Genomic DNA, 17605 nt, shown 5'->3' on the forward strand with positions numbered 1-17605 from the left:
GACTTTAGATGCAGAGAATGAGAGATTTGGCCTTAATACCTATTTAGAATGCTCCATTTTCAGAAAAGATCAGCTCTATTTTTTCAGAACTTTCAGGAAAGACCAACCGTGTATACCTGGATTTTCTTGTGTCCATAAACACACCCACAAACAATGCATAAGCGAAATTACATTTGACCAAGACCCTCAAAACAAGGGCAAATTAAGTTTAAAAGTGCAACAAAGGCTGTTCTATTCAGTAAGAGCACAATTCACATCCCCTCCTCCCTGCCCTTTGTCCTTTCTTGAAGAACAGTATTCACCTAAAGATTCAAAAGTTCCCTCTAGGGGAGGACTCGACACCATGAAAACAGAACTTTCACTCAGTGCTGCCCAAGAGAGTCCAAAGGTTGTACTGGCTTAGTGTCATTGGTTCAGTCTCAGGGCAGTTGCCCAGGCATCACTGCTGGGGAAGGTAGGAATGACCCATCCTTGAGGGACTGAGGTTGCTTCAGGCTGATCTGCTGGAACCAAATATTGATCCCATTCATGCCTGATCAGAATGAGAGCTGGTAAAGAATGTTCTGCCTGTAGATAATACTGCCTGAAGGGCTGTAAAAGGTGACTAAGTGGAAACTCATCTGGATCCCCAAATAGTTTGGAATTGTTTTTGATGTAAAATCTTCTCTTTTTCTTTTTTCTGTTTCCTTTCTAATTCTCTTTTTCTTTCTTCTTCTTGTTCTCCTTCCAACATAACTCGCAGTGCCCTTTCTTCAGCTTCGGCCCTCGGGCCCCTCGAAGGGCCTATACTGGGGGGTGGCGGCGGGATGGGGGGCAGCAGGAAGGGGCCCGCGCTGGGGCAGCCCGAAGGGGAGGCATCGGAAGGGAGCGGGCAGGGGCGGCACCGGGCAGACAGAGGCAAAGAGACCGGGGAAAGGCGGCAGCACCATGGCGGTCCGGCCCGGCCCGCCGCCCCCAGAATAAGTCTTAATAGTACAGACTAATGACAGGAATTTGAATCAGATTCCGAGAAAAATTTACAATATCTTATTGAGATTGCCAGTGGAGAGATACAAAAATAGAAGTGGTAATCACAAAGAGACAGCACAGCTTCAACAAGTTAAGGTCCAGCTTTCTTGCCAATATTGCCAAACTAAGGGGTCCAGGTAAAACTGTATAGGCAGGTTTCACCTAGATTTTAGTACAAGATTCATTCTATTCTTATAGAAAACATGGAGAAAAGAGGTAGGGGATGATGATGATACTAAGAATAAATACCATCAACAAGAATCTAAAGTGACTTGGAAGAGGTCATTGTAGTTGGTAGACATTTTTATACACTTGATTTTTTTTAAAGTTTTTGCAAGGCAATGGAGTTAAGTGGCTTGCCCAAGGCCACACAGCTAGGTAATTATTAAGTGTCTGAGGCCAGATTTAAACTCAGGTCCTCCTGATTCCAGGGCTGGTGCTCTATCCACTGCAGCACCTAGCCGCCCCCCCCCCACTTGATTTTTTCAATGTGCATTGCTAGATTTGGAGTGGTTATCGATCTTAGGAAACTGCAGCCAACTTGTAATTGATGCTGATCAATACAATGTCATCTGAAAAAGAACTGATGAATGTTACTCTCTACAGTGAATGCTTCATCGTTTTGAGATCTCCTTTGAACATGCTCCATGACAGCAGTAAACAATACTTTATGCCTCACACTCCTTCTTGTGGAGTATACCTCAACAATATCTTTCACTTACATTCTCTTAGCTTTACTCATACAGTTGTTTTTTTTTAGATAATCACATTTACTTTGATTACTGAAATAGCTTCCTAACTAAAATTCCAATTACTGCAATAACTTCCAAACTCAGTACCTGACCTTTCAGCTCTCAAAACCATATCAAAACTACAAAAAACTTTCCAATGATTTTTGCTTCTATGATAAAAGACAATTTCTTCAACCTGGAAAAGAAGTCACCTCTAAAAAATCTGACTTCTCTTTCTCATTCCAGCATCATTTCCTAAATGGTCTTTTATGAAGTATTCTTGGCAAATAGACCTGCTATTTCCATTAAAAGCCATTTGATTTCTTGCTTTCTTGATTCCACTAAGCTGACATCATCATAGCAAGAATGAAAGTCCTTCTCTTTTCTGCAGAGGGAGCACTGTATTAGTTCCAGTCCAGACCTCTTGCCTTGGGCATTGTCATTTTTTTTAAATTTTTAAATTTTTCTTTTTTCTTTTCATTTTTATATTTATTATTTTTTTGTACAAATGATGCTTTTTTACACATTACTAAAATATTCTTGTTTAAGAGTAAGCATAATACCCCCTCACCCCCAAAATATAGACCCTCATGAGCAATAAAGAAAAAAATTAAAATTAAAATTAAAGAAATAATAATAATAATAGGGGCAGCTAGGTGGTACAGTGGACAGAGCTCCAGCCCTGGAATCAGGTGCACCTGAGCCCAAATCCAGTCCCAGACACCCAACACTCACCCAGCTGTGTGACCCAGGGCAAGCCATCCCAACCCCATTGCCCTTCAAGAACCATACAAATAAAATAATAAAATGAAATAAAAATGATAATAATGATGATGACAGGGGCAGCTAGGTGGCACAGTGGACAGAGCACTGGGGCTGGAGCCTGGAGCACCTGGGCTCAAATCCAGCCTCAGATACCCAACTATCACCCAGCTGTGTGACCCTGGGCAAACTACCATTTGCCCTGCAATCCCCCCAAAATAATAATCATAAAAAATGTGCTTCAGTCTGTGTTCTAGCACCACCAGTTCTGTCACAGGCGGATCACATTTTTTATGATAAGTCCATCATAAAAGCTACTTCCATATTTTTCCCACTGTTGCCACTGCTGATCACAGCTCCCTCCATGCGTACTTCTCCTCTATCATACACTATTTTCTCTCTCCTTTCACTCTGCCTCTTTTCTTAAATGTGCTGTAAGTGGCTCAGCAGACTGATCACTGGACTTGGGGCCAAGAGGCCCCGAGCCCACATACTACTCCTGAGGCTTAGCAACCACCCAGCCCCGTGGTCCCGGACAGGCCATACAATCCCAGCCCCTTGCAAGAAGTAAAAAAAAGAAAATGTGTTATATCTGACCACCCTCCCCCACGGTCTACCCTCTCCCCTCCATCACTCACATCCCCCCTTCCCCCTGTCCCCCTTCTCTCCTTCTTACTCTAGATGTCTATATCCCATTGAGTATATGACATTGTCATTTCTGAGACTACCCAGTGAGTTACCCACCACTTGAACTTTGTCTTCATCCCAAGGTCTTTTCATGAAGACTTTTGTCAATCCTGGATCCAGGACCTGTTTGACTTCTTTGTTCAAGAAACTCCTCAGATATGTATCAGCTCTGGATCCAGGGTACCTCCTGTCTTTTTTTATCATCCAAGTTCCTTTCTAGAGAATCTGGCAGGAGGTCTACATCCGGACCTCTATGGCCTATCTTCCCTTCAGGACCTTCTGCAGTGCTCAAGCAATCATTTTTAGCCTAACTCATTTCTTCTCTTCTTTCAATTCCCCCAAAAGTCCTATTTTGCTGAGAGTGGGCCTGGGCTTCTCAGATGACAATTTTGATGTCATAAGGCTCAGAGGAGAGTATTGAACACTTCAATAAGTAGCTGCCTCCCTTAGGAGACCTCTCTACAACCACTGATACTTTATCTGAACTAAGTCCTCAATGGTTTGCACACATTCACCCCATCATATAATTCTTGTCCTAATGATTCACAATCCTCAGTGCTTTTTGCACAAACTCTATCCCCCACCGCCCACTCTCTCAAGCTTATCTCTTCAACTTTACCATGCAAATATCTAGATCTACATCCTGTCTATTGTACTGTCTAGAATTGATGATCCATAATTTCAAAATCAGCTTTCATTTTAAACCTTTTCCTTTCTTATTTTCTCAATATTTTGGCTCTCACAGGGCTCTGTCACTCACAAATGCATTGCTAGCTACCCATTACAATAATGTTTTAACTTTCAGTTATACTTCAACAATATGAAGCTGGATCATATAGGACTTGAAGGTCATGTTCTTTGGGACAAGAAAGACTAGTGTATAGAATGCCACCCATTTGCAATAAGTACAGTCTTAGTCACTCCTTGGGGAGGGGGGCTTCCCTGTGCCATACATAGTGGAGAATACCTAGAGCCAGGGGCTAAGTCACTTCCAAAGCACCACCCTTCTCAGATCCACTATGGGAATGTATGGTACTCTAGAAAGGAGCTCTCTTTTTCTTTCTCTTTTTTCCCCTTACTGACATCTATTAAACGGCACTCTTCAATTTTGTTTGCTTAATCTTTTCCCGAGGTTTGTCTCCCCCAGGTTACAATCTGTCCATCTCAAATGGTGGCCTCATAGGCAGCCTTTGGAAGATGCTGTCCCAGTCCAATTCCTCCCACCCTATGTCCCTATTGAAGATAAAAGTAACCTCATCCCACTGCTCAGCATAAGCCTCTCTTTCCATTAAATGTATGATAAGAATAGCATAAACCCCTCACAGATATAAATAGTGGCCTTTCCTGGATACTAGCCAACCAGTATCCAGTCCTGACAAGCCCATGTGATGGAACTTGCCTCAACTGAGTTCCTATTGCAATATATTCCCCTTCAAAAGGACCCTGATAGGATAGGATAGCACTATGACCACTTTCAACTTTGAAGAAGTTATAGTAGACTGACCTCCATCCCAATCCCCCAGATGAATTTGGGTTCCAAATTTGGAGGGGGGGATATGAAGTAGGGTACAGGGAAATGGTCCTGTTGAAATTGAAGGTCATGCCCTTTGGGACAGGAAAGATGTGTGGAGAACACCACCCATTCCAAATGAGTTCTATCTTAGCCACTTCTTGACAGGGCTGTCCCTGTGGCATATGTATTGGTGAATACCTGGAGCAGGTGCTAAACTACTCCCAAAGCACCACCCTTGTCCAGCCCATTTTGGAAATGTATATAAGCAAGATCTTCCAGAGTGGAGCTCTTTTTTTCCCTTTCTTTTCTTCTTTGCAGGATGGCCACTTTCTCTCTCATTTAGAACCCTATGCTCCTGGCCTATGCCATTGGAGTAATATGGCTTCAGCTCTATGTGGGCAGATTTAGTTTAAGCTAAGCCTTTCATTTCTTCTCTCCTGGGCTCCCTGTCCTTTTCTTCTCTCTTCTTTCCTCTAAGTTCTTTCCTATGTAGTTTTTTGGACTAAATTCTTTCCTAGGTCTTTGTTATTTCTGTGAACTTTTCAGGCTTGTAAAATTAAAATCCTTAGCTTTCCCAACTCCAAAGGTAGTTGGGAGCTTTTCCCTTCCAAAGAATCCTTATCTTTGTGGTGGTATTACTCATTTGCCCATCATGAAATTCATGGATCATGAAGGGGAAAAATCTGGACATTCCCAGATTCTCCCTCCATCAGTAATGTTTGGGTCAGAAACCCTGGGGGTCTTCCCCTCCTATTTTGTTTTTCTGTTTTCTGATTCAGTAAAAGAGATGATTCTTTGACTGGTTTCTTTCTTAACTTTAATCACTGAATGGATGTTGGCTCAGTAAAACTGAGTCCTGGGATAGACCTAACTTAAAAAAAGGTCAAGGTCTCCCTCTATATCCAGCATCATCTTCATTCTTCCTGATCTATATCTTGCCCTGGGCTAAGAAGGTTCAAGAAGACAAAATCAATCTGTTGACTTTTTGCAGACTTTTATCATTTCAGATCAATTTCTCTTGCATGTCTTGGCATCACAGTCCTGATGTCATGATCCTCCTTGAGAATAAAGGACAAACAACAACCTACATGAAATGGAGGGTCTCACTGTAACATAGCTTCCTTCCTTCCTTCCTTCCTTCCTTCCTTCCTTCCTTCCTTCCTTCCTTCCTTCCTTCCTTCCTATTTTCTTCTTTGCTTTGTTGTTGATTATTTCTTCTTTCCTTGTGCTTCTTTCTAGTCACACACTTACCTGGAAGTTGTTTTGCTTAAAGGAATGTAAATTTTGATCACTGACACCTGTCAAGCTAGATTGGCATTTACAAGAGCCAAATCAGTTTGATTTTCATTGATTGGACAAAAATAAGTCTCAGTTCGTCATTGTTTTGACCTGAATTAGCCCAGAGTAAATGTAAATAGCAATTTTTTGTGTTATTTTGTTTTCTTTGTAAGAAACACTGAGAGGACTTTCCCATTCAGAAAGATTTTTTTTTGAACTTAGGTAAAAGAAACCATTCTTTGCTTCCTTTCTTTCCTAACATAGATAATAGAATGGGCCATGCAACAGTCAAATTGAGACCTTGAAAAGACTCTAGCTTAAAAATGACACTGCATCTGGGATCATTTCCACTCTTCCTGATTTATATCTGACCATTGGACCTAGATGCTTCTATAAGAGAAAGTGAGACTGGTGAAATTGCAAGTCATGACATCATGGTCCTTTTCCAGACAGCATGTCTTCCAGGATGAAAGACAAACAACAAACTGTGTGTAGTAGTAGTATCTGCCACACTGGACACACAACTGTTCTTCAGGAGGGCTCCCTCTTGACTTCCTTCCATTTATGGACTATGCATCCTCATTCCATTCTCTTTTCCCTGGTTATATTGTTCTCTCATCCTAATGAATTCCTGTTCCTGATGCCAAGCAGAATATCTACAAAGTTAACATGTGAAAACTCACCTTAGTTCTTCTATCTTGCAGTTTTGGTTTCCCAAGGCTTTACACAGAAGCTGTATTCCTCTCTCCTCAAAGGAATTTTCACTCACATCCAGGGTTTTCAAACTTTCATTGCTACTGAGAGCAGAGAAAAAATTCTGGGAACCAGTAGGAGTAAGTTTACAACTCACCAAACTGGAAGAAAACATAAGGAGGAAATTAGTCAATTTAGTCTGTAATTCACTTCCTATCTTTCTCTGAGCAATGTTAAAAACACATTCACTTTATGATTACCATGTTCTATCATCTTTTTAACAAATGGTCAGTCTCTCGCAAAGAAAAGAATTTTTTTACTTCAAATTATTCTAGATAACAAGAATCATCAAGATCATTTAATATTAGTTCAAAAAATATCAAAATAAAACAACAGACCAAATCAAATAAAAAAGAATCAGAAGCTCCTTATATCTACAACAGCAACAAATACTGGCAAAACTGGAAAGCATTTTGGCAGAAATTAGGTTCAGAGCAATATTTACAACATATAACATAATTAACTCCAAATACATATGGGCCTTTAATAATCAAGGTCATAATTCTTAAAAAAAGAAACATGAGAATCAGATCAAGAACCTTAAACAATTATGATTAGGGGAGAATTCATACTGTCAGTGACAAAAGAGAAAATTGCTCATATCCATTACATGAAATTGAAAAGTTTTTGCATAAACAGAATTAATGATATGACAGGAAGGGTGACATTGGGTAAATGTTTTATCTTATTTTTGGCAGAAAATCATTGATAAGAGATTAACATCCAAGATATACTTATATAGAAAAGGAACAGAATTATAGGATTTAATTCATGATTAAGAGGTCAAAAAGAGATGAAGAAACATCTCTTGAAAGAGAAATTGAAAACCTCTAATAACCATAAAAAGATTGATAACAATTACTACTATTAAGAAAAATGCAGAGTAAAACAATTCTGAGGCAGATTGCCAAAAATAATTAAAGATAGGAAAAGTCAATGTTGGAGAACTGTGGAAAATGAGCCTCATTAATTCTCTATTGAAGGAATTGGTATGACTTTTGTGGAGAGTCAATTGGGAATGATGGTACCAAATGATGAAAATATCTATGCCCTTTGATTCAGAGATCTACTAGTAGTTAGATTTCACAAGGGCAATTTTAGGATATCTTATTGAGATTTCTAGGGAAGATACAAAAATGGAAGTGGTAATCAAAAAAAGTCAGTATTGCTTCAACAAGTTAAGGCCCAGCTTGGGGTTTCCTTTTGTTGCTGGTATTACTAAACTGGGAGGTCAAGGGAAAGCTATATAGACAGTTTCACTTACATTTTAGCTTAAGCCTCATGCTATTCTTGTAGAAAATATGGAGAGAAGTAGGTAGGGGGTGAGGATGACTTCTAAAGATAGAACCAATGGAACATGAATCTAAAGGGATGTGGAAGAAGTCACTGTAGTTGGTAGACATTCTTTATCCACTTGATTTATTGAAAGGGCATTGCCAAGCCAAACATTTTAGAATAGTTATATATCTTACCTAGAAGGCTCTATAGACTTCTATGATTGATTCTGATTAATACAATGTCATCTGATAAAGAACTAACTGGTGGATATTAGTCTCTACAGTGAATCTCTTATCTTTTTGCACTCTACATTGAACATGTTCTATGACAGAAGAAAACAACACTGATGGGGGGAGCCCCCTGTGTTATGCCTCACAATCCTTGTGAGATCTACCTCTAATAACATCTTTAAGCAACCTTCTATTAGCTTTACTCAGACAGCTCTTTTTCAGGCATTTATAGCATTTACTTGGATTACTGCAATGGCTTTCTAACTATTTCTCTGCTCCTGGTCTTTTGACTTTAAAACCATGTCAACCTTACCAAAAAATTTTCAATGACCTTTGCTTCCACATGATAAAAGATAAATTCTTTGGTCAGAAAAATCACTTCTCCAAAATTAGGTTTCTGCTTCTCATTCCAGCATCATTTCCCTTAACTGCCTTTTATGAACTATCCTTGTCAAATAGGTCTGCTAGCTATTTCCACTAAAAGACATTTAATTTTCTGCTTCCTTGATTCCTCAAAGCTGATCTCTGCATTGCAGGAATGAACTTCTTTCTTTCTTCTGTCCAGGGAACACTGTATTAGCTCCAATCTAGACCTCTTGACTTACTTGGGCATTGTAACTTCTGAGACTTCCCAATGAGTTACCCACCTCCTAGGTTGTGTCTTCACAGGTCTTTTCAGGAAGCCTTGCATCAATCCTGGATCCAAGACATCTGCTTTTGACCTCCTTTTTCAAGAAATTCCTGATATATTCATCAACTCTAGATTCCTGTCTTGTCATCATTCAAGTTTCTTCCTAGAAAACCTTGCTGGAGGCCTAGATGCAGATCTCTGACCTGTCACCCCTTCAGGACCTTCTGCAGTGCTCAATCACTTTTAGCATTATTCAATTCCTACCTCTTATTTCAACTTCCCTAGGAGATCTGATTTGCTGAGGTGGACTCCTGGGCCTTTCAGAAAACAATATGATATCATGAGGCTCAGGGAAGAATTTCAAACATTTCAATAAGCACCTGCCTCCTTCAAGAGACCTCTCTACAGCCACTGCTACTTTACCTGGACTCAGACCTCAATGATTTGCCTACACTCACCCCAGCATACAATTCTCATCCTGGTGACTCTGAACCCTCAGTAGTTTTTGTACAAACCCTATCCTTCACTACCCACTCTTTCATTCCTATCTCTTCTACTTTACCCTACAAATGTCCTGATCTACACTTCTATTGTGTTCTCTCGAATTAAAGATCCATAATTTTCAAGTCTGCTTTTATCTTGTACATTTTCCTTTCTTATTTTCTCAATTTTTTTTGTCTCTCACAGGACACTGCCACTCATAAATGCATTGCTAGACACTCATTACAATAATGTTTTCACTTTCACTTATACTTTACCAATTCATGGATCAGCAAGGGGGAATTCAGGATACTCCTAGATTCCCCCTCTTTCAGCATTCTTTGGGTCAAAAACCCTGAGATTCTTCCCCTCCTGTACTGTTTTCTGTTTTCTGACTCAGTAAAAGTGATCATTCTTTGACAGATTTTTTAGTTAGCCTTAATCACTGAATGGGTGTTGTCTCAGTAAAACTGAGTCCTGGGATAGATTTAGTTTAAAAAATTCAAGATGTCCCTCTGTATCTAGCACGGTCTTCATTTTTCCTGATCTATATTTTGCCCTGGACCAAGAAATTTCTGGAAGAGAAAATGAATCTGGTGATTTTACACAGCCTTCCCTCATTTCAATCCAGTTCTCTTGCATATCATGGCATCATAGCCCTGATGCCATGGTTCTTGTTGAGAATGAAGGACAAACACCAACCCTTCCTTCTTTGTGCTGTCTTTCTTTTCTTTTTTTTCTTACTCTTCTTTCTAACCACAAAGGTTGCTGGACCCTTGCTTGAGAGATAGTCTTCTCAAAGGAATATAAATTTTGATCACTGAAACCAGGCAAGATAGGATGGAATTTATGGGCTCCCATATCAGTTAGGCCAACAATGGGTTTCAGATCAAGTCCCATTCATCCATTTTTTGGACCTGGACTGGCCCAGAGTAAATATAAATAATAATTTTTTTTGGTTTGGTTTTTTGGCCTGAAACATTTACCTTCCCCATCCAGAAAGATTTTTTTGAATTAGATAAAAAGAGACCATTCTTTTACTTCCTTTCTTTCCTATCTAACTTAGATAACAGAATGGGCCATCCAACAGTCAAACTGAGACCTTGTAAAGATCTTAGTTCAAAAATGCCACTGCATCTGGGATCATCTCCAGTCCTCCAGTTCTTATCTGACTACTGGACCCAGATGCTTTTAGAGGAGAAAGTGAGGCTGGTGAAATGACACAGCCCCTCCTCACAAATCCAATTTGCTTTCAAGTCATAACATCATGGTCATCTTCCAGATGACACGGTCCTCTTCTACAATGAAAGACAAACAACAAACTATGATAGGAGTGAAGAAGGGCACAGGGAAACGGTCATGTTGGAATTGAAGGTCATGTCTTTATGGACAGGAATGATTAGTTCACAGAGGCCATCTATGCACATTAAGTACTGTCTTAGCCACTTCTTGGGTGGCCACCCCTGTGGTGTACATATTGGAGAATACCTGGAGTCAGGTGCTAACCTACTCCTCAAGCACAACCCTTGTACAACCCACTATGAAAATGCATCTAAGCAAGGTCCTCCAGAAAGGAGATTCTCTTTTTTTCTCTTTGCATCTTCACTGGATGGCCACTTTCTCTCTCTAAGCTAGAATCACGTTCTCTTGGCCCATGCTCCTGGAGCAATATGGTCCTGATTTCATGTGGCCAAATTTATGTTGATCTAAGCTTCTCTTCTCTCCTCTCCTGAAATTACTGCCATTTCTTTCTTTTTTCTTTCCTCTTGGTTCTTTCCAAAGTTGTTTTTCAGGCTAAATTCTTTCTAGGTCTATGTTGTTTCTGTGAACTGTTTGTGGTTTGCAGACTTGTGAAATAACAATCCTGAGTTTTCCACCCTCTAAGGCCATTTCTAAGAACTCTTATCTTTATTGTGGCATCACAATATTCACTTCCCTCTGATCAGTATTAGGTACTCCACTGGGCACCCAATTGACCTGTTTCAGTTGGGAACTGCTGCTCCCTCCTTCCTTCCATCTATAGATTATAAATCCTCAACCTGTATTATAATGTTCAGTCTCCATTCTGCTGTGGGTACTGCTCTCCCTTCCTAATGCATTCCTGTCCCTGATACCAAACAGAACATCTACAAAGTAGTATGAGGAAACTTACCTCAGTTCCCCTATCTTGCAGTTTTGGTTTATCAAAGCTTTACACAGAAGCTCTATTCCTCTCTCCTCAAAGGAATTTCTACTAATATCCAGGTTCTTTAGGCTTTCATTGCTACTTAGGGCAGAGAAGAAATTCTGGAAACCTGTAGTGGTAAGACGACAATCTGCCAAACTGTAGGAGAAAACATAATAAAGAAGAAAGTAGTCAGTTTAATTTCCTGCAATTAATTCACTTCCTGTCCTTTCTGGTTAATTATAAAAAGAAATTCATTTTATAATGACCATGCTCTATCATTTTCTTTTCAGTAAAATGAATGTAGCTTATTTAAAAATGATGATTCCTCATTTGATAAATGGTCAAAGGATATTAATAGTTTTCAATGAAGCAATTAAAGCTATATATAATCATATGAAAAATGTTCCAAATCATTATTGATTAGAGAAATGCAAATTAAAACAACAATGAGGTATCACCTCACACCTATCAGATTGGCCAAGATGAGAAAAAGGGAAAATGATCAATGTTGGAGAGGCTGTGGTAGAATTGAAGCATTGATGCATTGCTGGTGGAATTGTGATCAGACCCAACCTTTCTGGAGAGCAATATGGAAATATGCCCAAAGAGCAATAAAACTATTCATACCCTTAGATACAGCAATTCTAATTCTAGGACTATATCCAGAAGAAATTATTAAAAAAGGGAAAAGTCCTACATGTTCCAAAATATTCATAGCAGCTCTCCTTGTAATGGAAAAGAATTGGAAATTGAGGGGATACCCATCTATTGGAGAATGGCTAAACAAGTTATGGTGCATAAATACTTCTGTAATATTATCGTTCTATAAAAAACCATAAATGACTGGACTCTAGAGAAGCATAGAATGACTTAAAAGATCTGATGCTGAGCTAAGGGAGTAGAACCAAGAAAACAATGTACACTTTGACAACATAGTGAGATGAACAACCTTGATGGAAGCAACTCCTCTCAGCAGTTCAGAGAGCTAGAACAAACTGTATTAGACCAGCTATGGACAATTATTCCCAACCAGAGGAAGAAAAAACAAAACACACACACACACACACACACACACACAAACAGACACACCCCAGCCCTTCAGAATCTGATGAACACTTTATAATAAATATCATTTATGTATCTCTTTTCCTTAACCCTAATTCCTCACACTGGAAATAATTAATCTGTATACATATTTATGAAAAATAAGTATATACAATGCTAACCTGACTGTTTGCCACTGAGGGGAGCAGGGTAGGAAAGGAGGGTGGAAGGAAATTTTGTAACTTGGAAATTACATGTGTGTATATGGATAAAAATAAATAAACAAAAAATACAAATAAAATTTTTTTTTAAATGGTCAGTTTTTTCCAAAGAACAGCATTTTTATACTGTAAATTATACTAGATGACCAGAATCATCAAAATCATTTAGTACTAATTAAAAAATAGCAAAATATAGCAAAAGACCAAACTAAATAAGAATCAGAAGCAATCAAACCCAATAAATATTTTTTCAATACATATTTTTCAATGGACAGAAAAATATAAATTATTCTCAGGAGCACTCCCTGTATCAACAAGACCAACAACAACAAATATTGGGATGAATTTTGGAAAGCAACACTGGGAGACAATTTGGCAGAAATTAGATTTAGAACAACATTTAGAAAATATATTATAATTAGCTCTAATATAAATAGGGCCTGAAAGAAACAAGAGAATCAGCTCAGGAACCTTAAACAACTATGAATAGGGTAGGATTCTTAGTAGCAGTAACAAAAGAAAAAATCACTCACATCCATTACATGAAATTGAAAAGCTTTTGCATGAACAGTTATTAACATCTAAGATATATAAACATATACTTAGTCCTCAATGATTTTTCACTCACTCCATCTTATAATTTTCATTCCAGTTAGGGATGAAAAGCAAACAGAGGATTCAAAATCACTAGAATTCCTATCTATTCATCTTTACCCTGCAAATGTTTTGATAAACACCTCATCTATTGTGATATTGGAAATTAATGATCCACATTTTCTAAATTTGCTTTCATTTTCTACCTTTTCCTTTCCTCAATATTTTGCCTTTCAAAGGGTTCTGTCATTGATAAACTCATTGCTAACCACCCATTACAATATTGTTCTCAAATTTACTTACATTCTGTCAATTCTTGGATCATGATGGGGAATTCAGGATATTCCTAGATACTCTTTCTATCAGCATTTTTTGGGTCAGAAACCCTGAGGGTCTTCCCCTCCTGTATTTTTTTCTACTTTCCGACTGACTTAAAAATAACATTCTTGGACTGATGTCTTTATTATCCTTAATCACTGAATGGGTGTTGCCTCAGTAAAACTGAGTCCCGGGATAAATCTTGGTATAAAAATTTAAGATCTTCCTCTGCATTCTTCCTTCTATTAACTATGAACCCCAAGCCTGAATAAGGGAAACTATTTCCATTCTCCTTCCCTTGTTGATGTTGCTCTCTCTTCCTAATGCACTCCTGTCCCTAAAGCCAAGAGAAACATCTGCAAAGGGAACATGTGGGAGAACTCACCTCAGAGTCTCTATCTTGCAGTTTGGGTTTTCCAAGGCCTTACACAGAATTTCGATTGCCTCATCCATAAAGGAATTTCTACTCAGATCCAGGTTTTTCAGACTTTCATTTCTACCAAGGGCAGAGAAGAAATTCTGGGAACATGTAGTGGTAAGAAAACAATCTGACAAACTGGAGGAGAAAACACAAAAGGAAGGAAAGTAGTCAATTCAATTTTCTGTTATTAATTCACTTCTTGTATTTCTCTGGGCAATGTTAAAAACATATCCATTTTATCATAGCCATATTTTTTCATTTCCTTTCAGTGGAATGAATGTAGTTTGTTTAAAAATGATCAATGCCTTCCAGAGAACAGCATATTTAGATGTCAAATTATACTAGAAGGCTAGAATAGTCTAAAATCATTTTGTTCTAGTTTAAAAAAAATAGGAAAGTATACCAACCCATCAGATTAAATAAGAAATAATGAGAAACAGCTAAACTCAATAATTAATCTTCAATAGACATGAGAACATAAATTACGGAAGAACATCCCGGTAAAACTGGAAATTTTCTTTGGTAAAAATTAGATTTAGGCCAACATTTACAATATATATGTTATATATATATATATATATATATATATATATATATATATATATATATTATAATTAACTCAAAATATATATGAGGCCTGAATATGCAAAGTCATAATGTTTAAAAAAAGAAACAGATCAGCAATCTTATATAACTGAATAGAAAAGAATTCTTAGTGCCAATAACAAAAAAGAAAATAAATAGTTCATATCCATTATAAGAAATTGAAAAGTTTTTCATGACTAGAATTAATAATATGTTAGGAAAAGTAGACAGCAGGTAAATGTTTTGTTTGTTTTTTGGCAGCAAATCTCTGATATAGAATTAACATCCAAGATATACATAAGGAAGACTACTCATGAATAAGTGATCAAAGAAGATGAAAAAAAACAGCTCTCAAAGGAGAAATTGTCACTCTCTAACATTCATATGAAAGATTGCTACCAAATACTACTAACAAGAGAAATGCAAGGTAAAACACTCTGATGCAAATTAGCAAAAATAGGAAAAATCAGTGTTGGGGAATCATGGAAAAGATAGGCTCATTAGTTCTCTATTAAGGGAACTAGTAAAATTATTATGGAAATCCAATATGGAATGATGCTAATGAATGAATATCTACATCCAATTTGGAGTGATGATAACAAATGGATATCTAAACCCTATGGCACTGAGATTCACAGATAATTAGATATAAAAAGAAAAAATTTTAAATATCTTCTTGAGATTGCTAGTGAAAATATACAAATGGAAATATGATCAAAAGAGCTAGTATGACTTCAGTAAGATCATATTAGATATTTCTTCTTTGTTCCCACAGTTATCCAACTGGAAGGTTCATGTCGTGTAAACAGGTTTCACATGAATTTTAGCAAAATGTTGATATGTCTCATGTTTACTTGTAGAAAATAAGAAGTTGGATAAACAATAGTAAAATTAGATTCAGAAATGGGTGGAGGTTCAGAATCAAAGCATAATCATTAAGATTTCTATGTCAATTTGGAAAGAAATCTCCAAGGGTTTGCCTTAGAGAGTTGCACATGACCCTGTGCTTTTTAACATTTGATCAATGACTTGGACAGACATATAAGTGTTATTTTATTTAAATGTGAAGATGACTTAACATTTGGATGGAAAAAGTAAACAATGTTAGGATCCAAAAATACCTTATCATGTCAGAATATTGATCTCAACAGAGGAACATAATATTTAATAGAAATTAATATAAATTCAAACATGGATAAAATAACTGACTTTATAAATAAAATAAAAATGATGTTAATATTTAAAAGAATGTTTTAAAGTCTGCAAAGCACTTTATAATTGTTATCTGATCTGTTCATTTGATATAAGATCTTAAAAGTATGGCTAGACAATAGTTTATATGAGAAAGACATGGGTTTCTTAGGGGAATCAAAGCTCAGATTGCATGTAGAATGTGATATGGCAGCCCTGGTTTGATGTCTTATGAAGAACTAATTTTCAGGAGGAGGTGTCAGAGCCCCCGTCTGAACTGCCTAATTGAGTTCAAGATAGAAATGTGTTTAGGATGTTGAAAATCTGAACAATGTTCAGAAGATACAGCTAGAAAAGGAACTGAATCCCCTGCCACAAATGGATTTGTTGGAGAAAATGGCAATGCTCAGCATAAAGAAAAGGTCAGGGTGAGATGAAAGTGATTTTACAGTATTTCAAGGACTGCTACACAGAAAAGTGATTATACTTATTCTGTGCTGTTGCTGTCATTTTTTTAGTTTTCAGTCTGACTTTTGAGAATTGTCTTTGGAGGTTCCTGATAAAGATACAGGAATATACTTTGCCACTTTCTTGTCTAGTTCATTTTATAGATGAGGAACCATGGCAAAAAAGGAACACTGGTTTTGTCCCAGGCGTTACCAGATCAAGGTATAAAGTCCAATTTGAGTGTGTGAATAAAAACTCATAGAAGGTTCTTGATCTGAAAAGTGGTATAATCATAAGAGCCCTTGAGAGAATTTATTTTGCCTGCTGTAGGGTCTGATGATGATGACTTCTAGGATTTGATCATATCAATGAGAATCTTTTTTTTTTGGCAAGGCAATGTTGTTAAGTGACTTGCCCAAGATCACACAGCTAGGTAATTAAGTGTCTAAGTTCGGATTTGTTCTCCTGATTCCAGGACCAGTGCTCTATCCATTGTACCACCTAGCTGCTCCCATTGCACCACCTAGCTGCCCTATCAGTGTGAATCTAATGTGATGTTGAAGAGGTCATTGTAAGTCAGAAGGTTGAATAACTAGGCAACTCACTAAAAAGCACTGTCCAACATGAATACCAGAGTTCCCAAGAAGAAAGTCAGAGGATTTTCAAGAGAGGGTGTTGGTATATAGGGACTATAATTGAAGAAATTGAAATTATTACTTGGAACTCTATTGATAAATGCAACACTGGAAAAAATGAATAATATATACATGAATGAGTTATGATCTGCTTCTAGAAGTAGCAGCTAAAATATCACTTTTTTTTTTTTTTGCAAATGGCTTTTCTTGTTCATCCCTACTCCTCGAGCCTTTTTTGATATTTCAAAATCGTTACATTTTCCTATGGTAGATATTCTTTATCCTTTTGATTTTTCCAAAGCAGATTATTAGGTCAAACAGTTCAGAGTGCTCATGGATCTCATTTAGGAGCTCTGCATACTTCTAGTGATTGGTGCTTATTAATACAATCATCTGAAAAAGAACTAACTGGTGGATATTAGATTCCACAGAAAATCCCTCTTCATTTTGGGCTCTGCTTTGAATATCCTTCATGACAGCAGCAAAAAGTCCTCATGAGCAGAGGTCCCTATTTTAGGCTTTATTCTCCCTCCTGTGGAATATATATATATATAAAAATATATATATATATATATATATATATATATATATACATATATATGTATGTATGTATATACATATATACACACAC

At 37.4% G+C, this 17605-nt stretch overlaps 1 protein-coding gene across 1 annotated transcript in view; it reads right to left on the reverse strand.

The window, feature by feature from the left end:
* The window catches only part of LOC141507547 (NACHT, LRR and PYD domains-containing protein 12-like), a 122086-nt gene that overhangs the window by 42888 nt on the left and 61593 nt on the right, over positions 1–17605 (reverse strand). Inside the window, exon 12 of the mRNA XM_074215302.1 lies at positions 14081–14251. Within this exon, the coding sequence (XP_074071403.1) occupies positions 14081–14251 (171 nt within the window). The remainder of the gene's footprint in view (positions 1–14080; positions 14252–17605) is intronic.

This window comes from Macrotis lagotis, chromosome 1 (assembly GCF_037893015.1).
Source record: "Macrotis lagotis isolate mMagLag1 chromosome 1, bilby.v1.9.chrom.fasta, whole genome shotgun sequence".
NCBI classification, from domain to species: Eukaryota; Metazoa; Chordata; class Mammalia; order Peramelemorphia; family Peramelidae; genus Macrotis; species Macrotis lagotis.